General features: G+C 32.5%; 2 protein-coding genes across 9 annotated transcripts in view; one reads left to right on the top strand and one right to left on the bottom strand.

The window, feature by feature from the left end:
- Nucleotides 1-9,235, top strand: part of rn (rotund) — a 152,082-nt gene extending 142,847 nt beyond the window's left edge. For all 4 annotated transcript variants that reach the window (XM_089710258.1, XM_089710260.1, XM_089710257.1 and 1 more), the window contains one exon: nucleotides 7,018-9,235. In XM_089710258.1, coding sequence (XP_089566384.1) covers nucleotides 7,018-8,031 — 1,014 coding nt within the window. In that variant the 3' untranslated portion in view covers nucleotides 8,032-9,235. The remainder of the gene's footprint in view (nucleotides 1-7,017) is intronic.
- Nucleotides 9,236-10,885: 1,650 nt separating this feature from the next.
- Nucleotides 10,886-26,311, bottom strand: part of cher (filamin A protein cher) — a 69,277-nt gene continuing 53,851 nt past the window's right edge. For all 5 annotated transcript variants that reach the window (XM_089710094.1, XM_089710093.1, XM_089710092.1 and 2 more), the window contains exons 13-20: nucleotides 23,236-23,426; nucleotides 17,167-17,322; nucleotides 15,700-15,769; nucleotides 15,144-15,262; nucleotides 14,515-14,611; nucleotides 13,996-14,060; nucleotides 12,859-13,000; nucleotides 10,886-12,354 (exon numbers count right to left, since the gene is read on the bottom strand). In XM_089710094.1, the coding sequence (XP_089566220.1) occupies nucleotides 12,170-12,354; nucleotides 12,859-13,000; nucleotides 13,996-14,060; nucleotides 14,515-14,611; nucleotides 15,144-15,262; nucleotides 15,700-15,769; nucleotides 17,167-17,322; nucleotides 23,236-23,426 (1,025 nt within the window). In that variant the 3' untranslated portion in view covers nucleotides 10,886-12,169. The remainder of the gene's footprint in view (nucleotides 12,355-12,858; nucleotides 13,001-13,995; nucleotides 14,061-14,514; nucleotides 14,612-15,143; nucleotides 15,263-15,699; nucleotides 15,770-17,166; nucleotides 17,323-23,235; nucleotides 23,427-26,311) is intronic.

Genomic DNA, 26,311 nt, shown 5'->3' with positions numbered 1-26,311 from the left:
GTGACTATCGCATCACAAATTTCAGCTCGATCGGTCAATAATTACATGTTTTCACACAAGTTTGGGCAAAACATTCATTTGATATCCCATAAAGTTAAGATTTCAAAACATTTCTGCGACATCATAGAGAAGGGTGAACGATTAGTTCCCCCAAGAAATTGTCCATATTTCAATCAAATTAGAACGAATCAAAACATTGCTAATTATTTCATAAATATAACATCGATTGGATATAGAAAAGATTTAGTAACCGCTGATTTCTCGCTTCTTACTTAGATTATACGGTTTTTTCGACCATTGCACCAATATTTGACGCATGATTGGATATGACATTGACAATTTTTTGCCATCTGAGGTCGATACAAAAAATATGGCTTTAGTATAAATGATATAATAAGGTTTATAGAAATCTGTGGAAGGTTAAAATTATTATCGATAACCGCTTGAATTGTTATAGATTAAGTTATTAGTTTTTATTATAATGCTTATTGGGTAATCAAAATCCTGATAATACCTAAGTTGAAATCTGTTATTGTTGTGTTGTTTCTATATTTAAAAATACACAGGTTTCTAATCCATGAACCTATATCATCATCGTATCTAACTATTATTGTTTCTTTATAAAAGTGAAGTCCCGTGTCCCCGTAGTGGGGTAAGGGGCAGATGCATTATTCATACATCTGTTTCAATGATCGATTTTAGGGACAAGTAGGTGATCAGCCTTCTGTGTCCTACCAGACCGAGACATTTTTTTTTCTTCGTCTCCACCGGGAATCGAACCCAGGACCCCTCGGTTCTACGCTCACGCGTCAACCACTGTACCAAGGAGGCGGTCAATTGTTTCTTTATAGTTTATATTAATGTTGTGTTTGTAGAATCCATTTCATTCAGGGAATTAGATCTATAGGTATCTAATAATAATCAATTAAACCTACATAATTTTTTTCTTGTCATGATGATTATAATATGAGCTCCCAACTAGGATATTTCTTCAGTATACACAAATTTAATTATAGGTCAAATTTAATGTGTACATTATCATTTTTTTTAAATAATTCTATTGACAATCAGCCATGTGACAATTACCTTTCACCTTTAATTGTGTAATTATATTGTAATCATTAATTTTCATTATAATGAAATATATACGCTTTCGCATACAAAAGATATACTATTTTTTGACAATTTTATCACTGCAAAATAATAAAAAATGTAGTGCGATCTAGTTCGTAAGGAAAACAAAAGAGCCCAATGTAAATTTTTTTATACCTAAGTATTTACAATTTTATGTGCAACAAATAAATTAGTTTTTTATTTTTATTAGTTTCATAATTGTCTGCTTATTTCTTAGTTCGTGTACATTGTAATCTCCTCCACAATTAGCAAGGCTATGAAGTAATATGGCGAAGTCATGAAAAAAAATTCGAGCAAAACAAAAACACAAACAAAATAACTATTTACAATTACGTTACAAAGTTAATTTAAACTATGAATGTATCTAATTACATATTTAATTGTCACATAATCAATTTGGTTATACATATGAATAGCATTGGCTTTTTTTTACGGTGGCCTGGAAGAGATCACTACCTAGCGATAAGGCCACCGCATTATTTTCCTCTTATATGTACTTTATGTGTCTCTATTTCTTTTGTGTGTGCAATAAATAATTAAATAAATAAATAAAATAAATAACAACTTAGGTTGTAAGTATGAGTTGTTCTTCGGAAAATAAAGTTTCAATATTTAAAACTAGATACTTATCAGTTATCACTACATAGTATAAAACAAAATCGCTGTCGCTGTCTGTCTGTCCCTACTATATTATAAGCTTAGATCTTTACAACTGCGCAACGTATTTTGATGCGATTTTTTTTAATAAATAGAGTGATTCTCGAGGTTGGTTTTAGTATGTTATTTATTAAGTTTTAGACAAAGCGGGCAAAGCTTCGGGCTGAAAGCTAATGACGATTCTCAGATTCTGACTCACAGTAGAAAAATGTTTTCACTTTTTGGAGGTTTAAACAGATTCGTTAAAATTACTTGGTAAATATAACATGACAAACCTAATGATTCGTAGCATTAAAAGAAGTAAATAATAAAACTTAACATTATCTATACTAATATTATAAAGCTGAAGAGTTTGTTTGTTTGTTTGTTTGTTTGAACGCGCTAATCTCGGGAACTACTGGCCCGATTTGAAAAATTCTTTTGGTATTAGATAGCCCATTTATTGAGGAAGGCTATAGGCTATAATATATTATCACGCTAAGACTAACAGGAGCGGAGAAATGCGGGAGAAACCACGGGGAACAGCTAGTTGTAGATAAAGCTTGGTCTCCGCCACTCAAGTATTGGCATACAATAACCAGGTCTATTTATACTGGTTACCACTTTTCTATGAGATGTATTCCATACAAGTTTCCAACATAATTTAGATAATTTCCATCATTACAATAATTCTCAACGGATGTACACAGGCCTTAACCTGCAACCTCTATTTCAACCTTCAAATTTAAAATTTAAAAATAAATCTATACTTAAAAATAATTGTTCAAATTCTCAAGTAACGCCATGAGTAATTAATTCCAAATCCGGTTTTGTCTGTCTTAAATTTAATAATTTTGTGGTTTAATTTTTATTTTTAGAAGTATTAATTAATATTAGGTAGAATATCCACTTAATTTTCGTATTCATTTTTTCTGAAGGTATATAAATTATCGTGTCCGGACTTTTATCACAGGGCAGGGGTAAAAAATATTTCTTGAACTATTTTCAAACCTACCGAACGTACACAAAAAGCTTCATTATCAAAAATCGGTCAAGCAGATTCGAAGAGTTTGGTTACAAACACTGTGACACGAGAAACTATTATACACTAGCGGTCCGCCTCGGCTTCGCCCGTGGTACCTACATGTTTAAACTATCCTATCTCTCAAGTTGGATCGAACTGCACATGGTGTGCAAATTTTATTATAATCGGTTAAGTGGTTTAGGAGTCCATTGAGGACAAACATTGTGACACGAGATTTATACATATATATATTAAGATAGGTATACCTACGAATTTGTCAGCACATGTGAGTCAAGACTTAATTTTTACTAACAAAAATGTCCTCCTTTAAACCGGTTTTAACTCCCATTAATATTTATTCCAAATTATTTACCAAGCGATAAGTCCCAATTAATTTTTCAATTAAAATATTTAAATACTACAAGCTCTATTTTATTTATTTCCTTTAATTTTGAACGTTTTGTTTCTACATAATTGGTTTTTAAAGATTATGATAAATATGTTAATAATTATTTTTTCATTACTGTTAGTCAAAAATTACACATTTCTATTTTTGATTATAATTATAAAAAAAAGGTTTGACTATTTAAAATGTATTTTTAGCGCTTCACTATAAGAAACGGTATTTAAAAAACAGGCAGCTTAATTATTATAAAAGAAAAATGTTTATATCCTATAGGTACTTACATAGTTTTTTTGTTTTTTTGTCTTTGTTTTTAGTTCTGAAAGCAATTTTATCCTGTAGTTTTACCAAATCGCAAATATTATGGTATTCAGCCAATGTATAGTGTAACAGTGTTCAACACATTTGAGTGGATTAAAATAAACACTCATATTTCGTAAGATTATAAAAACTTTAATTGCATTTCTTTCTCAACAATATCTATTTTTAACATATATTTTTAGGACATCTAGTGACGCATCTTTTTGTAAAATGTTATCTTTTAATTAATTTATTTGCATGTACGTCATACTTGGATATAGGTTAATATCGGTTTATAATTTAAAAGTTGTCTATACATATCAAAGGGAGGACTAATTGATTTTTATTTATCTTCTAAATATATATTCATCAATTATTTTCAACACGATACGTTTTTAGATCATTATTTTTTTTTATATTTTTGGGTATGTAATGATCAAAATATTAACACTTTGATAAAACAATATGACTAAGTATCATTATCACTACATAGTATAAAACAAAGTCGCTTTCTCTGCCCCTATTTCCCTATGTCCCTTTGTATGCTTAAATCTTTAAAACTACGCAACGGATTTTGATGCGGTTTTTTATAAGAGGAAGGTTTTAGTACATTATTTATTAGGTTTTAGACAAAGCGGGCGAAGCCGCGGGCGGTAAGCTAGTATTTTATATACATACTTCTCTTCCCTGAAATTAAAAACAAAGGAGCCAGTTGTCTACTACTAGGTACTAGACACTATTCCCAACTTGCACATTATAATTAGTATCTAAACAGATCAATACAATATAATCTTTTAACAAAGATGTTCGCAAACACTGACAAATGATTGGTAGCATAAAAAGTGCCGAGCCATAAAACATAAGATTTTAAACAAACAGTAAACATCCTGCGATTTATTCGTACCCGCAAAAACGCCTTATTAGAGCATCCCTCGACCCTTAGATAAGTGCTTGACGATTATTAATTTTGGCAAAAAACAACAGTAACGGAAAAAGGTTTTAAGGAAATTAGTTTTCTGTGGAAAGTCCACCTACACTCGAAGCCTGAAACTAACATTTAAGTGAATTAAGTATTAATGTAATTTACGACTTGCACTTTACGTATCGACGTAAAAGTTGCAATCAGTCAAAAGTATGTACTAGGAATGAAATCTAAATCTCTTATACATAATATGTAGGTATTATGGGCAATAAAACACATGTCGTTAAGGACAGAAAATAAACGGCAACAGACGTAAAAAGCTTAAAACAGAAATCTTATCCAACGAGGGGTCAGCGTAACTGTCATAATGAATGACTAGTGCTTAATAATGCCGTTAATCCAACCCCCCTGTCCACCACAAGGGTTTGCACAATCTCATCTCGGATCAACCCTTAGATTAAGCATGTCATGCTTAAGGCAGTGCTGGGGGGTTCGGGAATTCACGCTAATGCGCTCAGAAAAAGTGACAAAGTACTGCATATTTTACAATGTGTCGCTTGTATAACTTTAAAATAAACGACGAATACATTGAATACTTATTACATCGGTGTTTTTGCATTTGAAATAAATGCCTATACAATATATAATTAAACATTAAATTTAAATTTCCGGAACAGTAGGGCACAAGAATTTAATTATCTATTACATTAAGCCTATTTTCATTAGCATTTAAATTAATACTGTTAACGTATAAGAAAGATAATTTCATATAACCATCACTTAAAATATCATTAGATCGTTCAAAATGTGATGACCTTGAATCATCTCACCCAAATCACGATAATTGGCAACAAAATCCAAATTTACTTCATCGATCAGGTCCCGGGCGAAAGACGCGGGAGGAAAAAGACGATATCTGACACATCAGACTCAGATTCCGGTTATGGGATACCGAGGAGCGCTACCAATCCCACCGAATGGGGTTTGTTGGCATCCTCGGACCACGAGGTTGGTGATTTGGATCTAAAGACACTCTTTGGTCATCAAAATCTAATAAAACCACTCGGTATAAACCGTACAGTTAAAAAAATCTCGTCATGTGAACAAATGACTCATAGATTGTCTTTAAATCAACAAATCATGTGTTATAATCTGTTTAACTTATCGCCGTTTTTGTTTGATTTTTTACATGTTTTATTCGCGCTTTTTCTGTGTTTTTTGTCAATCCGTTTCAATTAAGTGTTTAATGTGCACCATAAATTTATTTAATACAAATCGTCCAATTTGTTCGATGTTTTTTGCTGTTCTGATGTCTTAGTATATTTTTTGCTTATTTAATTTCGCACTGCGGCAGCCGTCTAAGAAATTGTTCAACATGAACAAATTCTTAGTACGCAAAACAATTTTATATCGAGCGGAAGGAGCGGTATAATACATCAATTTAACACAGATTCCTTTCGAATGGATCCTTCACGAAGTCCCATTAAAAGTCAGGCACCACCTCGAATTTCCAGCCTCATGCCATTAAATAGTGCTCCAAACTTTAATTATGTTCAGGCTGTGACCAATCGCGATCGTGTCTCGCGTACTTTGACTAGTCATGCAACGTGCTACTGAATCCTATAGCTCCAGTAAACAGACGCATTAGTGTCACCGGCGACTTTACGACTATCACCTCTAACTTACTTAGATCAGGGCTCAAAATCAGTAGAACTTAGAACTTTATCGGCAGCGGCTCGAGCTACAGCCGCTGTTAGCCTGCTATCGACGGTATGCAATCTGATTTGACATTCTAATTTAAGTTCTATCTGAGATCACAATAAGGTTAAAATTGACGTCGCCGCTTTAAAAGAGTATAATAGATATTCGAGAATGACTCGTCTATTGTCAGCGATATATTTCGTAGCCCAAAGGAACGTGGTCCACAGTTTCATTGTCGGACAGCGAATAACGTCTCGATAGGATGACGCATCACTTTTAACTTAGAAACTAATTTGGAATATCACAATAAGTATCAATGGCGTACCGAAACAACCTTTTGAATGTGCAAAGCGTACCGGCATTCTGTTATAACACGTACATGGCACGCGCAAAGATACCTACTTATAACTTTAATGACTGGATAACCAATTATATATTCAATGGAGTTTTGAATACATCTTTAGGAAATAAACAAACAACTGTATTAACATCAATTGTTTACTCAATTAACATCGAGGTTATTACTTTAATCAAGGTGCGTGAAAACCTCCGTGAAGGTGGCATCCTGTGTTTATTACCGCGTTAGTCTCTTAGATAAATAAAAAGATCCAAAAAACGAGTACGATTTGTTCCGGCTCTCTGCGGATGTCGTTCAAGGGCACATCACTTTCTGATGAATCCAATGATGAATTTTAAACATTAATGTAAACGTGACTATGTTGTTCGTTGGTAGTATGCATGATGTAATAGTATATTTTCGTATTACCATTGATGTAATTCAAATGTCACTTTGCATGTAACACTGATATATGCGACACATTATTTTTTTTTTTTATTTCAAATCACTCGTGTTTGTACTATAAACGTTACCTAACGTATTGTTTCTCTTCATTCCAGGTGTTCGGCTCAAAGGCGGACCTGCAACTGCACACGCAAATACATCTACGAGAAGCGAAACCCTATCGTTGTACCCAATGTCCGAAAGCGTTTGCGAACTCCTCCTACCTCGCGCAGCATTCTCGCATACATCTAGGTATCAAACCGTACAGATGCGAGATCTGCCAGCGAAAGTTCACCCAGCTATCCCATCTGCAGCAGCACATTCGCACCCATACCGGTGACAAACCCTATCGATGCACTCAAATCGGTTGCACCAAGGCGTTCTCCCAACTATCCAATTTGCAGAGCCACAGCCGCTGCCACCAAACAGACAAACCGTTCAAATGCAACTCGTGTTACAAATGCTTTACGCACGAGAAAGATCTCCTCGAACACATTCCGAAACACAAAGAGTCGAAGCATTTGAAGACGCACATTTGCCAGTACTGCGGGAAAAGTTATACGCAAGAGACGTATTTAAGTAAACACATGAACAAGCATGCGGAGCGAGCCGACAAGCGGCCACCGATATCTGCTTTGGGTCTGAGCGGGCTCAATAGATCCCTGGCAGCGGCTGCGCCCACTTCGGCTCCTTTCGTCGACCACCCCTACTGGCCAAAAGTAAGCCCCGACTCTGCGGCGCACATGTCCGATGAAGGCGGTTATCATCAACAAAGAGAGAGCGATGATCACCATGAGCAACAGTTGCAACAACAGAGAGCACTGTTTGCTCAGCACGAGAGCCAGGATGATCGCATTCAGCCCCCGGTTTCGTCGGCCGCGAATTCAGCGTTTACACCGATCAACTCCATGGCGCCTCATTTGAATGGGCTCTCGCACCACAGCGCCCTGCCCACGCGACCCTACTTGTACGACCCCCTCCACTTCCAGCAGGGCAAGCAGCAGCCGAACTCTTTCCCCAACCAATTGATATCTCTTCACCAGATCCGAAATTATGCGCATCAACCTTCGGCCCTCTTGCCCGCTGAGCACATTCTTCCTCACTCCCTCTCTCACAAAGACAAGCAGTAAATCTTGCCGTTTCTTAGTAGGTACGCCTATTTAATACTTTCGATGGTATTATTAGACTATAAAATAACGAATATTAAAAAAGTATTTAGAATCTCGCTCTCCATGACAGTTGTATTATGTATAAAATACGGAAATGTTTTGTCGTTAGTGAGGCGAAATTCACATTTTTAGACTTATATCGATATTGTGTATAAATACTCCGGAATACGAGTAGATAACAAATTTACTGAGTACGAAATGTGATTTCAAGAAATCTAACAAGTTGAAGCTTAATGATTAGTTCTCGTCAAAGCACAGTTACCCCCAATTCTAAGGTTGTACTTGGTATTGTGATGTAATATAGGATGGTTCGTGAGCTCGGAGGAGATGCACTGATGCTTTCAAGAAAACTAATCTTTAGCACGGAGGAGTAGTCAGCAATAATGTAACAAGCAAGCATAATGATAGGAACAGAGTACACAATATAAATGCATAATAAAATTGCTTAACAAGCATAATATTATTCTCGTCTTAGATGTCCTGTGAATTTTAATCACATTTTGTCTTGTAGTTATGACTCAACGTACTGAATGTTATACAAATATTATTTTACATATTATATGTACAATGAATAATTTTAATGCACATTTTAAGAGTTTTAAAAATTTCTGCAAGTTCTATATTGAGGACTTAATGTTAAATAATGTTAACAAAATCTCAGAGTTCCTGATAAGAAATAGCAACAATATCGATAGAACGATTTTTATCTAATAGATACCTAACTGGAGCGTATATTTCTTTTGCATTTTTATGGCCTGGTTTAGGACCATACGGATCTCTGTGAACACTTTTGCACTCAGTTCCTACTTAGATCGATTATTATCTTATTTAGCTTTATTTTTCTTCTTTTGCACTTTAAGTATTTACCTTGTTTGGAAAATGTGCTCTTCCTTCAGCTCCCTTATGATGAATTCAAACGGTGTACTTTCAAAGTCAATGTTAGCATACAATGCCGAATGTTTACGATGGTTACATAAAAATTATTTATCATTATTAAATTAAGTACATTGTTTTTGTGATATTAATATTGTGCTCAAGGTTAACTTGGTCAAGGATATTAACTCAAATATTTTCTTTTATTTTAAAGCAAGCAATATGAATATTAATGCACGTTTCAATGGTTCTGAAGGCTGAATACATTTTCTGATGGCGTTGTATGATAATTTTATAAACTACTGACGGGTTGCCAAAATCTTTGATTTTCACATCTTTGTAATCAATCGCTATTTGTATATATTTTGTAAATATGAGGCAATTTTTTGAAACTTAAATTTATTACATTTTGTTTAAGTCTAAAATGCTTATGCTCAATTATATTAGACGATATATTAAGATGTCTGATTGCTTTAAAGGAATTACTTTGTCGTCAATTACTTCTGTTTGGGATTTATTGACGTCTAGATTATTTTCAACTGTGGATCGTACTTAATGTTGGTATTTTTCGTTATTTTTTATGAATACCGACGAAGAATATTAGACAATACGTATTCAATCTGATTATTTGATCTTGTAATAAAATTGTCTAATGATCGTGGTCGAATTAGAATAATTTAAAGTATACGAACATTGTTGATTTTTTTTATTTCGAAATTGTGAATCAATTCTAGTAGGTAAATGAAAATGTGATAGGAAATGAAAGGGTGAGGAATATTTTTGAGAATAATTTGTCTAAATTTGTTTGCTATTGATCTTTTAGGTTACGAATTGTTAGGTTGTGGTTATTTGTGATTGTGCCGCTGTCCCGAAGCTGTCTGTCGCGTCACAAAGTTAGCCAAATGCTAATTTAGTTCTTGTACAAATGAAACATTGTTTTTATTGTAAACTACGGCAATATTATCTCTTCCGAATTGTTATTAATAAGTGATTGCACTTCTTATGTATAGTATTCAACGACATGACATTAAACCGAGAGTTTTATCCCAAATTTTTCGTTTATAATTGGTTTAAGGGTTTAAAGATCGCCAATATCTATCTATTGTAAGTAGAAATGTGATATTGTAATTGATTTTTTTAGTTAAGTGTAAACTTATTATTATGATTAAATTACATATTTTTGTAAGTAATTTCGTTTTATGATTATTTCGCTTTGTCTAGCGTTCCCGTTTAAGATTTTAGAAAGTGGACGAAATCTTTTGTTACTTAAAATCAAATAAAAATTAATTACAATTATGCCAAGAAACTGTACTTTTATTTACACCCCAACCTTTACATTAAGCCCTTTTTATATAATAGCTATTATTGAAATATGTATGTTTTTTTTTCGATATAAAAAGTCGAAAACTACAAGAGGAGTCTGTAGATACTTTTATTCAAATTGTTTAAATGTAAACATTACAATCCAAAAGCATTTCTCCAAGAAATCTCTAGATATTGATTAATATTTGAAATTAATTTCGATTCTATTTTATTTAATCACAAACTTTATTATTAAAGTTACATAATTACACAATATAACTTATTGTAATGTACACAGATACTCGAATACAGATATAGTTCATAAAATCGATACCTATTAAATTGCAGAAGCAATTTTCACTAAATGAATTTCATTCTCTTCATTCAATATTCAAAATCAGTTCAGGCCTTCTTGACAGTTTAGTTAAAAGTAAGAAGTTACAAGACAGAATCAACACTCAATGCTTAAAAATAATAGTAGAATCCCATCCATTTCTTGGCAACATATTATTTATTCATAGGATACTGATTTATGGCGTATTTTTTATGAGAGCAGCTCTACACAAAGAAGAGGTTTCTATTCTATCGTAAGTACTAGGAGCAAGTAAGTATAAGAATAAGGGTAAAAATAAAAGAAAAATTGAACTTTATCTATTTATTTAGTTAACAGTCGCAAATAATACATATACTTAAAGTAGGTATTTACAATATATGGGGTCATTCTACCTACGTAGGTAAAACTCATACAGCACAAACCATTCAAATTAGAAAGCAAATTACAATACACTTAGATTAAATAAGATACAATAGCTTAGAAATAAGGCCATTAACAGATACAGATTTTTTGGGGTCGAGTTAGTAGAATTAAAACGGAAAAAGAAAATCACGTCTGAAATGGCCTTAAAGCAAAAACTGTGCTCGAATCCAAGAATATTTTTCCGAATCACCTTTTTTAAGAAAAAGTTGTAGAAAAATGTATAAAGAAACAAATTCGTGCAGAGATTTTGTAAAGATATCGCATCTTACACCTTACGTATAGAGGAATATTTTTATTTTATATGTATTGTCATTTAGTCGCCCTAATACTAAACGAAAATCATATAAATAATGATGATAATAAAAAAAGTAAAAAAGTTGATAATAAATTTAAATTGAAAAGCGAATAAACTGATAAGTATGGCACTTCCAAAATCCTAATTAATAAAGAGCTTTAAGATGACTAGAATATCCGTAAAGGATATATTTGTTTGACTAGCAGTCACTTGACTTGTAAAACAACATATTATGTAGATTTACTTCCTTTTGTGCAAGAAAAATTTAAATATAGTGCAATTAAATGCACTATATTAGTAACAAGAAAAATAAAACGCGCATCAATTTGTCGTTACTATGTTAATTCTATGCGTAATTCTGCAGCTTGATTTTAAACTATTATTATTTATACACCTGGTTCTTTTAATTCAATCAAATCCTTAAAAAAATGAACTTTAACAATTTAAGATTAAGTTCTAAAATACAATCTTCAGACACTTAAAGACTAATTTCGTTTATCCAAAATTTTTAATAATAGAATTTAATAATCTTTAAAAAAAACTAAAGAAATGAGAAATACAAGTAACAATTCCGAAACAGTAGACAATCATTCTTCTACAAATCAATATAATATATCTGGCAATGAACAAAATGATTTTAAATTTTTAACTTTATATAAAAATTAACCAATTAATACAATCATTACACGAAATATTTATCACCAAAAAGAGTAATAATCTAATAGAATCAAAAATGCCATAACAATTTTTGAAACACCAGACGAACTAAATACGATATTACAAAAACATGGCTGAAAGAAAACATTACAAATTAACCTAACAAAATCGAAGTAAATCTACATCTACATTTTGATCTAGATGATCTAGATGATCTAGACCTCGACCTTATAAGGCGATCCGGGGATATGTTCCTCCCCCCACTTGACGATCACAATGTACTCCCCCCTGTCACGCACTACATACCAACACTCGTAGTTGTTTTTACCTTTGTGTTTCAGTTGGACCTCGTCACACGGACCTTTGGGTCCGTAGATACCGACGTAGAGAATGTTGTTACCTGGGGAATAAGGAAAATTAATAAAACATGTGATAGTCATCAGATATGAAATGAGGCATGAATTTAAAAAAAACTATCTAACTTTTAACGCCTTTAACTATTAAACGCTAAAATAATTACCAATCTCTGGTTCGTATTGAATAACAGAAAAGACATCTGACTATCTTTGTGTTGGCTACTCCATTTATCGAGGAAGAGTAGGCAATACATATGACTTATAAGAACAAACTATGAATGAAAATTGTTACAAAAAAATAAGAAAATATTCCTATTTAGAGTAGTTATATAATTATTACGATTTCCATGAAAAATTTTGCAAAAATGGGGAACTCTTTTGAGAGCATACAAAGTTATCATGAGAACTGAGTCAATCTCCTAGGAACCAAGTGGACTTTTACCAAAAAAAACTTGGGAAAATTATGGAAAAACAAGTTTTCAATTTTTTTTCTATTCTAAACAAGTTTTTTTCTATTCTTTATAAATTTATAAGTTTTCAATATTTACCCGCATCCCCAGCATGTACAGTGAACTGGTTGTGTTTGTTCAGATACGCCTTCTTCAGGCCCATGCCCTTGCTCGTGACCTTCGTGGCGTCCGACTTGAAGTGGGGAAGTACTGGCCCTTGCTTCTGCGCAGCTTTCGATACCTTATACATTTTAACATTAATAAATAAATAAATAATAAATAAAATGTATGCGTGTACTAGAGTACACACGTAAGAAGTGAAACTTCTTTATGACCTTAAAAATGTCACGAGTATGGCGTAACGCAAAAATGTCACGAGTATGGCGTAACGCAAAAATGTCACGCGTACGGCGTAACGCAAAAATGTTACACTAAATTTTTGTCTAACCCCGATAAAGAAGTTTCACTTCAATAAATAAATACTTCAGGACAATTTTCACACACGGCACAATCTGATCCCATACTAAGCTTTCGCTTGTGTTATGAAAACCATATTACTGATAAACATACATATTATATATAATTTTTAAATTAATACTTATATAGATAATTAACACTTAGACACAGAGCAAACATCTATGTTCATCACACAAATATTTGCCCCGGGTGGGAATCGAACCCACGACCTCTGGCTTGGAAGGCAGGGCCACTACCAACCAAGCCAACCGGTCAGTCGAAATACTAAGGCGCGGGACATATACAAGCGGCGCGGGCGCGCTGCCGGCGTGCATCGGGTGCGCTATTGGCATTTTGTATGAAATAATTTTGGGGCGGCGCAACCTTGGCACAACCGTGGCGTGCCGTCTCGACGCCTGTCCAAAATTCTTTCATACAAAATGTATAAGAAGGACGTGGTGCAAAACAGATTGAAGAGGTGCGCTTATGGCACGCCCGCGCCCGCGCCGCTTGTGTTTGACCCGCGCCTAAAACTAGTTGTTCAGCACTACTCTTATCAGTTATGGGTATGAAAAATAGATATTGGCTGACTCACAAATCTAACCAACGCACAATATTTCATGAAAATCGGTCCAGCCCTTTCGGAGGAGAATACTAACATTGTGACACAAGAATTTTATGTGTATGTAGATATAAACTGTGAGAATATTTATAGGTATAGGTATTATAAATGTTAAAATAAATTGTATTAATTGTAAATATGGTGAATTAAATAAGTACCTTTTGTACAGTTTCCACTGTCACTGAGCTGGTTTCTTGCGCTCCGATTTCTGCTAAGTTCTCTCCTGTAAGGAAATTTTTGGTTTAGAGACCAAATAAATGGTGAATGTAAAAGGAAAAAGTTTATTCAATACTAGCTTTCCGCCTGCGGCTTCGCCCGCGTTTTCAAAGAAAAACCCACATAGTTCCCGTTCCCGTGGGATTTCCTGGATAAAACCTAGCCTATGTTGCTCAGTGAAGATGCAGCAATGGTGAAAGAACTTTAGAAATCGGTCCAGTAGTTTATGCGTGAAAACCTACATACATAATTACAAACCCCTCTTTATAATATTTATTATTATTATAAAATATTTTAAGTATAAGCTATATGAACATATCAATAAATAAATAAACGTTTATTGTCAACAAAACATTGCGTAGTGTAAGATCATTTTCTGAATCATTAATCTTTCAATTTGAAAATTTTAATGAATTAAATAATTATTAATTATTATTTTATTATTACGAAAATCTACAAACCTGCGGCTTCAATCTTGAAGGGTGAACCAACAATGTGGTGACCGTTGTACTTAATGCTCATGTAGTAGAAGCCGGGGGCCAGAGGCGTGTATCGCACCTGAAAATATAATTAGAATCAATGGAAATATACTTATTTAAATCTGACTGATTTTATAAAGAATTTTTAGAGACAAAACTGTGTAGTAGCACACCTAATTTCAATTACAGGAATAATTTGAAAGAAAATTTTAAGTAGATAATAGCGAACTAGAACTACAATTCTAAATGAATTCTAATTAGTTTCAATTTCCAATAATAATGTGCCTCATAAGCGGAGCGTGGAAGTAGTGACTCTACTTTCGCCTTATAGTTTACATTGTTTTGAAAATTTTCTAAGTAATATATTTTATATAATTAAGAATGACTAAGAATAATGAGATAATGCAACGAAAAACTTTCTTACCAAGTTATCTTAATTCCCTGTGCAAGTCAGCATAAAGAAAAACAAAACTTAATTCAGTAAAATTATCACGACAAATTCACGACAAATTCAATAAAAGGGTTTTATAAAACTTCCAGCGAACATCCTCTAACAAATATTATTATTAAATCTCAATTAAAACCCAAATAATCCCGATATAAACCCTCACCTTATACCCCTCCTCCACCTCAGTACAGTCCATGGCCACTCGTGAGGGGCCGTCCATTGTCACCGCCAGGATTCCCGCTCCGGCGTTACATGTGTCGATTATTAGGTCCGTTTTGGCGCCTAAATAAAAGATTTTTTTTATTCGTATTATAAATTCAATTGTTTTTAAACGAACAGAAAAAAAAACCAAGAACTGAGTTTGCATGGTATTTGGTACAGAGATAGATAGTATAGGTAAGTACATGATAATTAGAAGCTTTGTTTTATTGATATGAATGAGTTTCCAAATATCCATATATTTGGAAACTCATTCATATCAATAAACCGAAAAAAAATCGTAATAGAGATTTCAAAGAAAAACCCGTTTCCGTAGGATTTCCAGGATAAAACCTATCCTATGTCCTTTCTCGAGTATCAAAATATCTCCATACCAAATTTCATGCAAATTGGTTCAGTAGTTTAGGCGTGATTGCGTAACAGACAGACAGACAGAGTTACTTTCGCATTTATAATATTAGTATGGATAATTATTATCTTATAATAAGCTATTATCTCACCAGTCTTAACAGTTCCCAGACCAGCTCCATGCGCGTGCACAGCAGCTGGATCAGCATCATCCTTACCGACCTGGGAAACAATCATTAAGAATTAACATCCTGGGGTCCTGGGTTCGATTCCCAGCGGAGACGAAGAAAAAAAATGTCTCGGTCTGGCAGGACACAGAAGGCTGGCCTTCTTGTCCCTAAAGATAATCGATCAGTGAAACATACATGCATGGATAATGCTGCCCCTTACCCCACTTGGGGACACGGGACTTCACTTACAAATGTACGTCTTATATGTAAAATATGTACACTTGGATAGCGAATGCTTAAAAGCTCAAAAAGTTCTGCATTGATTAAGTGCCAATTTGGACACCATATTTCGATCTTAACGTGCCAGTCATAGCTGGGTACAACAAGTTATTTATGAATAGAATACCTCAATTATCAATCATTTACTTTACTTTCTTACAGCTATACTAAAAGTAAAAAGAGTTTTATAACTATTTAAACAATAGTTTTAAAGTTTTCATATTGGATAATAATAATGTTTGCATAATGCCAACGCGTTTGCATTTAATAAAATGGACGAAAAGATTTACGTACTTTTACTTTGACCTAATTTTCTTTTTGCATAAAGACGTCACTAATAATAATTAATATGCAACTGACGTTTAAGGTGTATTTAAAATATAACTGACCTTTTGAAATCCTTATTCAGTCTAATTAGGCTAATGAATGTCTAGCAAGTCTAATTAGGCTTCAACTTAATTAATGTCGGTAGGAATAGCAGATGGATTAATTGGAATAAAATTAAAATGTTTGATAATATACTTGAATTTTAATGTAACTGTAACTTGGTTTAAATAAAATGTATGAATTTTCGCGTAGTTTAATAGATGTAACGCCATCTAGCGGCCATTGTTTTGAAGCGCAATGTAAAGCTGATAGTTTTTATTAAAAACTAGCGGTCCGCCCCGGCTTCGCCCGTGGTACATATTTACGTTTTCTCTACATAAAAACCATCCTCGTACTTCAAGGAATATAATAAAAAAAGAATTATCGAAATCGGTTCAGCCGTTCTCGAGTTATGCGCTTACCAACACATTTTGCGATTCATATAAGATTGATATATTTCGAGTACATTCTGATTAGAAAAAAATCTTATCCCTTTTAGCATACCAATTGGCGAATTTCATACAAAATTCCACACTTGAATTAAGCTGAAATTATACTTTTGAAATCGATGTTCACATTTCTCGGATTCACAACTTCTGAACATATTGAAAATCGCACATTTTGAGCATTATCAATCATCAAGTGATCAAACTGTCCATAACAACAAAATCCTATTTTTTGTTTATAACATTAAGACAAAGTATCAAACATAGAGTTTTCCTTCGCCATTTTTTTTGTTTGTGTTTTGTAGTTTTTTTTTTGTTTGTTTTAAGTTATGTTGTTTATTCAATGGTGAATACATACCTTGATCCTCAGCGGCGACGCGGGTATATGCACTCCGTTGAACTTAACATTGATGTTGTGGACTCCATTCTCTCGTGGCATGAACCTGATGGAGTACTGGTCTCCATCTATGTTCTGGATGAAGCAGTCGTCTGTCTTGCCTGTTGGGGATACCACCTGGGAAATGGTAAAACTATGTTAAAGTATCTATATAGGTAATACCACAGACTAATAATAATATACTACGTATACAAGTAATACGTAATATCTATACTAATATTATAAAGCTGAAGATTTTGTTTGTTTGAACGCGCTAATCTCAGGAACTACTCGTGCGATTTGAAAAATTATTTCGGTGTTAGATAGCCCATTTATCGAGGACGGCTATAGGCTACAAATCATCACGCTGAGACCAACAGGAGCGGAGCAATGCGAGTAAAACTGCGGAGCACAGCTAGTACGTAATATTATGTACTATAAAGGCACAGTATAACAATATTATCTATGTTATTCTGTGATAAAGGTGTATTTAGGAGTCTAATTAGATAAATAAATGCTTGAGTTTGATTTTGGAGTGGGAGAAAGTAGAAAAAACTTAGTGATCAATTTACATTGTTAATGGATTCAATGTATCTATTTCTTATCCATAAAATATTATATGATTTGATCACATAATTCTATTGCTGATATGTATTAGGTATAGATACATGCAGGTCTCTATTCCCCAAATTTCCAGAGCCCTTTGGGATATCTTTTTCATCCGTATTAAGTACCTATGTACTTAAGCTAAAGGTTTAATAAACAAAGTTGAAATAATATAGCAATTAGAGACAGGTTAATTAACTACACTCAATTATTAAATGCGTTACAGTCGCCTTGAAAACGACCTTAAATTTGAGTATAATATAGTTAAGATGGCTTCTACTAATTATTATTATAATTCATTACAATAATACGTTTAAATAAAGGTCAAATTTAATGAAAGTTCTTTTATATTCGCTTTTGGGTTGGAATTAAAAATATATGTGGATTTCGGTAATCATACGAAATTATTTTAATTCAAGTGTTGAGTACTTATTAAAAAATAAGTCTGCAGTATATATACTTACATAACAATGTTTTTATATTTCATTTAAGTAAATAAAATATAAATTGTTTCATTTGATTAATTAAAAAATAATAAAAATCTCTTAATTTAATTAATTTAAAATAATCTCGTTAAAATTTAAATGCAGCAAAAATTGATAGTTTCTAATATTATATTTACAATCAATACATCATTTCAGACTAAATAAATTGATTTCGAAGTTGAAAATAAATGAATCACAAATTAAAAAAAGAAACACTTCTTTCACACTAGATAAAAGGCAATAAATTCTACAGCCTTGCCCTATCCGTCCATGATTCGTATCCCACATAAACAACACTGACCAAGTGTTGCCATATTAATTTTAATACCGCATCTCATGAAAATGTGAGTAACGGCCGTCACGTGGTCATGTTTTATTGCCTTTTTTTGGGGTTCCGAACACAAGGGATAAAACGGAACCCTATCACTGAGACTTCGCTTGTCTTTATGTTCTTCCGTCTATCACCTTTTTTGAACCGTGATAGATAGAGATAGAAATATTCAGAGATAATATATATATTTATAGAGGAAAGTAACCAAATATGGAATACCATTTTGTTTTTGGGATATAAAAATAAAACTTTACATAAATTAAATCAGTTTATTGTTTTTACTGGTCAGTCATACATCTATAAGTAGTAATTAACAGCCTTTAACGAAATATATCAGTAATCAAATTAAAATCTTACACAAAAAACAAAATTCCAAATGAGTAACCAAATATGGAATAGGTACCCATATATGGAATATAAGCATAAATCAACATAACAATAAAAAAATGTAATGAATATCTTTGAGATCAAATAAATGAATATAACATATTGTGATAAATGAAAAAAGTTACGTAATTACTTGCAAAAGTCACAAATCCAGATCCATCTGGACCAGCACATCATAATATTGTGTTCAGAGCCCATACATCAAGCATTTAATTCAACTTTCTCCACTTTCATGCATGGAAAAAAGTCTTGAACAGGACCTCCTGACTCTGCTGATGCATGTATGTTACATTCTGCATCTGCAAAGTCAGGAGGCACTTGGTCCATCAACTCATCATGTCCACTACCTTCATCAAACTGGATAACGTCTAGTTCCTCAGAGTCTTTCTTCTTCACTATCATCCTTGTTTTTCTTCGTTTGTTTGTTTCTCTTAATAAAGTTAATAACGTTGAAAGAAGAAATAGAAATATAATGATGAAATAAAGTTGTCCTAGGGACTTGGAAATCCTGTGCCGCTTTCAAATACCCCATTTTCTTTTCCCGGACGAATTTTATAGATTGTGCCGTTTTTTCTTCATCCCAGATTTTTCGTTAGGTTGATTGTGAACTGGACAGTCTAAAAACAAACATTACATACAGTTTTTAAAAAAATAATAGCAAGTTTATAGTATTCCATAATTAGACACCGACGACTGTCCATATTTGGATTTTTATACTCGTTCAAACTCTTCTAAATATTTTTTCAATTCACAATATTTTAAAGACAAAAGATCACAAAATGGTGAAATAAACATAATACCGATATACTAAATAGTATAACACTTATGTAAACAACCATAATAGCCGGTAAATACTAATTTATTACTTACCTTAAAAAATTTCTGCATGGCAACAAAACAAAACACCCCTGCCACACGTAAACCGTTCACGCAACTAACTCGATGGTGTTAGTGCGATAATTAGTACACCAAATGAAACAGAAGATGGTCGAATGTTGCGATTCATACTTATAGTCTTAGAGAAATGAAGGAATTCCATATTAGGATACTATTCCATATTTGGTGACTTTCCTCTATTGCTGCTCTATCAACAAAGAATAAAAATCGAAGCTAAGCAACGGTTGGTGCGGTCATATATTGGGCATTTGGCAGTTTATATTATTTGTACGGAACCTTTACTTTCGCGAGTCCGAGTCGCGCTTGACCGATTTCTTTTTACAAATACCCGCATCGGCAACTGGCCAGAAGTGGACTGATGGGGAAATAACTAGGGAATATCGCCTTTGGAATATTAAGTATTGAGTTTTCGTATAGGCGAGATTTTTTTGTTCCTTGCTTTGATTCGCATGGGTTATATAATTTTATATTATTTGTATTGTCTTGTTTTTCTTAAGTAATTAAAGGTCATCAATTGGTGTCATCGCATCGATTTTTAATCCAATAAATAATTTAGTTATTCAATATACCCAAAATAACTTTAAAATGTAGATGTAACAAATAACAATACATACAAATGTAGGTCGTGTAATAATAACATGATTCATCAATATAAAAGCCTTCTTTACGTAAATAATATTGTCGGTTTTAAAAACATAATAATTTTTACTTGAATAATTTTCAATTTGAATAAAACCTCTTAATATTCAACGAAATAGTGAAAATGTAACTACTAAAATTAAATAATTTTTGGCACACTGGTATTAATATTGTGATATTTGAAATGTTGCCAAAGCGATTATTATTTACAAATTGCATAAATTCACTACACAAACTTTTACATAAATATTTTAAACTAATCTTAGCATCATCCTACTAAGTACTCTACTAATGAAATAGATGCTAGTTGGATGCATGTTTGTCACTCCATCACGTTAGAACGAATAAACAGATTTTGATGACATCTGATCCTTATAAATTAGTAACAAGTACCTACAGATGTACTAGTTTAGATAAACTTCTACAAGTAAGCAGGTAAAGGGCGAAAGAAGTCACGGTATGTTGTTATATTATCCAACAATTTCTTTTCACAAAGATTATACATATATCTATGTTCTTTGAATGACACAATCTCTGAGGGGACGTTGGTCGATATGCAGAATTCAATTTTATATAATACCACTATTTAGTGGCATCTATTATTTAACACTTAAACATAAATAAATGCGGAAGAATCTGTCATTCAGATTGTATTTGTGTTGTTTATGTTTAATTTCTACGAAATATACAATAAAAAAAAATATAGAAATCAATGAAATACCTATCATTGTAATGTTAAAACAAATTATGAAAAAAACATTTCCACCTGCAAGAGTGAAATAATTACCTTATATTAGCCCCAATTGCTAATCTATCTCTACTCATGAAAATAAATTCAGCCGTTTTGTCGTGAAAATTCCATTTTTTCAATTAAAAAAAAAAGAGAGTAAAAATGCTCTTACAACTAAATAATTTCAAGAACGCAAAGCTAAACAGTATATTTCTATCAAAAAATAACCATAAAACCCATATTTATATGTTACTAGCAGCCCGCCCCGGCTTCGCCCGTGGTACCTACATATTTCGCAATAAAAGGTAGCCTATGTTCTTTCTCAGGGTCTTAAGATTGTCTGTGCCAAATTTTATCAAAATCGGTTGAGAGGTTTAAGCGGGAAAGCGTAACAGACAGACAGACAGACAGACAGAGTTACTTTCGCATTTATAATATTAGATGGGATTTTTATCTCAGCGCAAAGATAAGGAAAAATATCATGTTCACACAATAAATCACTGACCCCATTGTGCAATGGCAGTTGTCCATCGGGCATTGGTCTGGGGTTCGATTCATATTTAATATTTGGGGTAAACCTTTGTGAATTTAAGGCAATTCGATATATTGATTGATGGCGTGATGGTATAGGAAATAATTTATTGGTGTGAATTTTAAATCGACTTTCGTGTAAGTATTTGCATATATAGTAGATGATTTTACATCTAAATTAATAATGAAGAAAGTACCAATTTTTCTTATAGTTTTTAATTAATGCCTACTTTTAACTTAAAGATAAATATAGTACTTCCCGGGGCTATTATACTATTAGTAGTATATTATTTAAATGGATAGGCATATATGAAAGATGGAAGCCCCGGGAAATACTATATTTATCTTTAAGTTAAAAGTAGTCATTAATTAAAAACTATAAGAAAGAACGTTCACCACTTTTTCAAGCAACCATTATTACGTTATTTATTTATGGTTGAAAATAGAATTATTTATAAAAGTTATCAATAATAATTTACATAAAACAATTTGAAAATTCATGTTCTTGTTGAATTAATAACATTTTCAAGTTCATTTCAGCCAATGTTAAAAATATATTGTCATTTAGATAGTACATCAATGTTTTCACCGTGAAAGTTATTGACGTATGTGGTATATTTAGTACACGATTAATTTACCTAACGTCTTTTTATAGAGTACTACTAGCTTTCCGCACGCGGCTTCGCCCGCTAGGTCTTAAACCTTATAATTAATAATATACTAAAATCTTCCTCTTGAATCACTCTTTCTATTAATAAAAACTTCATCAAAACCCGTTGCGTAGTTTTAAAGATAGGGCATAGCATACAAAGGGACATAGGGACAGAGAAAGCGACTTTGTTTTATACTATGTAGTGATGTAAATAAAATTAGAATAAAATACCAGGAGAAATTAGAAACTTATACTTACGTAGTTTTTTAGAAAAGCTCCTTTAGTTATGGAACCAAATAAAAAAGTGATATATGACTACTGAGATTTCTGAAAAAATCAATCTTATCATCCTTCATTCGAAAACTACAGGATTCATTTTGAAAAAGCTTAAACACAGCTTAAACCTTTAAACAGCTACATCTTTATCGAAAAACATAGTAATGGATTTTTTTAAAAGCTCTGTTTATTTGGACCTAAGATGTGATACCTATGTTGCAACATTTGCTTTTCTTAAGATGTGTTAGAAACTTCTTATGTATGATCTGTATTCAAGGTATATATATGGTATACATATATGGTACATGACATTTCATCAATTTTTAAAGGGCTAAAAAAGTACAAAGTTTGTTAACTCAATTGTTTGTTTGAAATACGATTTATAGTAACATAGGTAACCCAGCAAAGATATCGTCCTTGTTCCTCTAATTGCTATATAGCAGTGGGAACGTATATGGGCTGAAGTTGATGAAAAAACTAATTTAAATAGATATAGTCTCAAGATAAAACTACTTACAGTTCCACTAAGCTGTCCCTTAGCACCATTCAGCCTGATATAGAATTGTGTTGGTTTGTCCACTTGAGCGGAGTCCGGGAACTGCGCGACCTCAAGCAGATGAGCGTCTCCCACCGCTGGGCTGATGTACACCTTGAAGGGAGAGTCTGGTATGTGCTGCTCGTTGAACTTCAAGCCGATACGGTATTCACCTGGAGAAGTGTTATATAAAGTTTGATGGAAAATAGTTCTGGAGAAATATTTAATTGTATGGAAAGTTTTATGGATCTTTTTATAATAAAAACTAAATTAAATTAAAATAGGAATAGTCTGTCAAAATATAAAGCAACACATACGTTTATCAACTTGCTGGGTTTTATTCAAGTCTTTAGTGGACGTAGGTATGAAAATAAAAACAGGATATAAAACATGAAACTAAATATAATTTATCATTAGCTTTATCCCGGTGGTACCCAGAAAAAATAAGCTTTATCCATAATCTATCATTGTACTGATTATATTTCATGCAGATCCAGCTTTTCTTTAGTTTTATTTAGAAATCAGACTTAATTTATCCAAAGACAAAATACACGGAAACAGTCTCTTTCATAAATTTCCCAAACCTCGCACACCTGGTAGTTGGCACATCAATAACAAATGAAACGACATAATTTACTAATCCTCTAAAGTACCGACATTATTTGCATTGATCTAAAAACCCGTTGAAAATGCGAAAAAAGCTCAACAAAAACTTCATTAGAATATAAAAACTGTTTTTCGGGGAGAAGCTGTCAATCGAAATGAGCCACTAACGATGGATAATAATTCTTCTTCGACTCGCAGAGAAATTTAAATTTTGCGTTATTTTTAGAGATCCCTCGTATACCTACTACAGGTATTCTAAGATATCCCCCCTGCTTTCTAATGTATTTAAGACAGCTAGATTTGATTTCTACTTTAAAGGAGGGGTTAAAAATAGACAATTAAAAAATGTAACTAAATATTATATTTTATTGCTCATTGCTTACACAGATTTATCATAGAGCAGCTATTGTTTACAACGAATTTCTTTCAATCATTGTCATACAGAAAAATTAAAAAATATATATATGTAATCGCCTACACACAGAGTAAAGCATAAAACAAGAAAAACTTTTTTGTAATATCAAATATTTATTTCAAGTAGATACGGAACCCCATAAAATTATAGCTGATTCACGCTTCACTATTTGCAACAAACAACGCGGTAGGCATATTGTTGTTGTGGATTTACATTTCGAGTGTCCTTTTTTCAACATGTTTTTACTGATTGTGCAAAAAATGCGTTTTGGCTTTTTTCTTTAATAGTGGGGAGAGTAACACAGTAAGAATAACTGGTGGTTAAACGGTTGTTTAAATAGGGATTAGTTTGCTTATTCTATACCTTTTTAATTATACATACCAATACAGAACTAATTTTACATTGCAGATTCTCTAGCTTCTTTTATTCAAATTTTGTAAGAATTGATAAAAGCACGTTTCGTTCCTTTAATTATTTTATCGGAATACTAGCTTTCCGCCCGCGGCTTCGCCCGCTTTGTCTAAAACCTAATACATTATATACTAAAACCTTCCTCTTGAATCACTCTATCTATTACAAAAAACCGCATCAAATTCCGTTGCGTAGTTTTAAAGATTTAAGCATACATAGAGACATAGGGACAGAAAAAGCGACTTTGTTTTATACTATGTAGTGATAAAGATTAAAGACAGAGAAGCCTCTATAAGTAAATATATTATGAACAAAGTTTATGTAGAATTTAGGTAAAAACTATCGCATTGGCTTGATTATAAGTTGTGTTATTGATCAGTTTAAACTCTTTTTACTATTCAAACATATTATGTTAAGAATTCACGCAAATAAGTTGTATAGCACGATTCTTCACAAAAGATATGGATATGTGACTGCATTACCGACCTATTGGTATTCCGTGCAGTATGTATCGCAGAAATGTTACCAATGTGTGATATTTTCCTCACTTATAGAAGATATAAGTTTAAAATATCAACCCTACCAACGTGTAGTCTAACTAACCGAATTTATAAACTAAGACTGATACAAATTGCACAGTGAGAGCTCAGCAAAAACTAATATTCGAATAGAAGACGACTTTTGAGGTGTATAATAAAATTGACAGTTATCGTATATAAATAGAAAATAGAGCTGTCGATAATAATTTTTTACACTCTTTGGTTATGTAGAGTTAAAAATTTAAATTTATAAAGAATAGAAAAATGTATGTAGAGTTAGTTTAATTAGCTCTACAATTACGAAATCACGGCAGTTATTAAGGGTTTAACAGACGTTTAAACCAAGATTAGTATATTTTGTATCAATAAACCTTTAAATAAAATAATGATGTAGACAGTATGCAGCAGTACTGACAGGTTGCGGGTTTGATGACCCGTGCAAGTAAAAACGTAATAGAGATATTTTTAGCATTTCGCAGGTGTTTATATCTCACCAACATATGTTTAACTATGTTAATTTTCCTTGTTTTTCTTAACACTGTATGAAGTCATAAATTATCTTCTATTATTATCCATTTTATTTTCAAAATTAAATATACGTATGAGAATGACAAAAAGCTGTGTTTTCAGTGTTATTATTTATGCATTATGCATGTATGTTTATTTATTCGAACATAACTTCTAAATGAGTGAATACATTTGGATTGACACCACATATCATTCCGAGTGTCACTCTATAAAAATATTGTTTATTTCGCTAGTAACATATTTTAAAACAATATGTACCTATTCAAAGTATGTACATCAAGTGAACAAATAAAATATTTTTTATATTAATTACAAATTCACTGGTATAGTATCTTGCAGCGTTTAATTTACATTAATTATAAGTATAAAGACAACAAGTTAAACATGAAAATATAACCCAGCTACATTTCAAATCTCTACCTATCTATCTAAACTAAATCGCTGTACCATTCGTTGATCATTGTAAGCGTATCATCACAATAAACGTAATCAACTTTCGCATTCTAATAGCCACGCATAACCGCCATCAATACCCTAAACATACTTCATTCCTTTTTAT

Source organism: Colias philodice, chromosome 24 (assembly GCF_061535455.1).
Source record: "Colias philodice isolate Cphi_HAF_F1 chromosome 24, ilColPhil1 Martin Lab GWU primary, whole genome shotgun sequence".
Lineage (NCBI taxonomy): Eukaryota > Metazoa > Arthropoda > Insecta > Lepidoptera > Pieridae > Colias > Colias philodice.
Note: the sequence above shows the minus strand (reverse complement) of the source record. Positions and strands in the feature narration are given on the sequence as shown.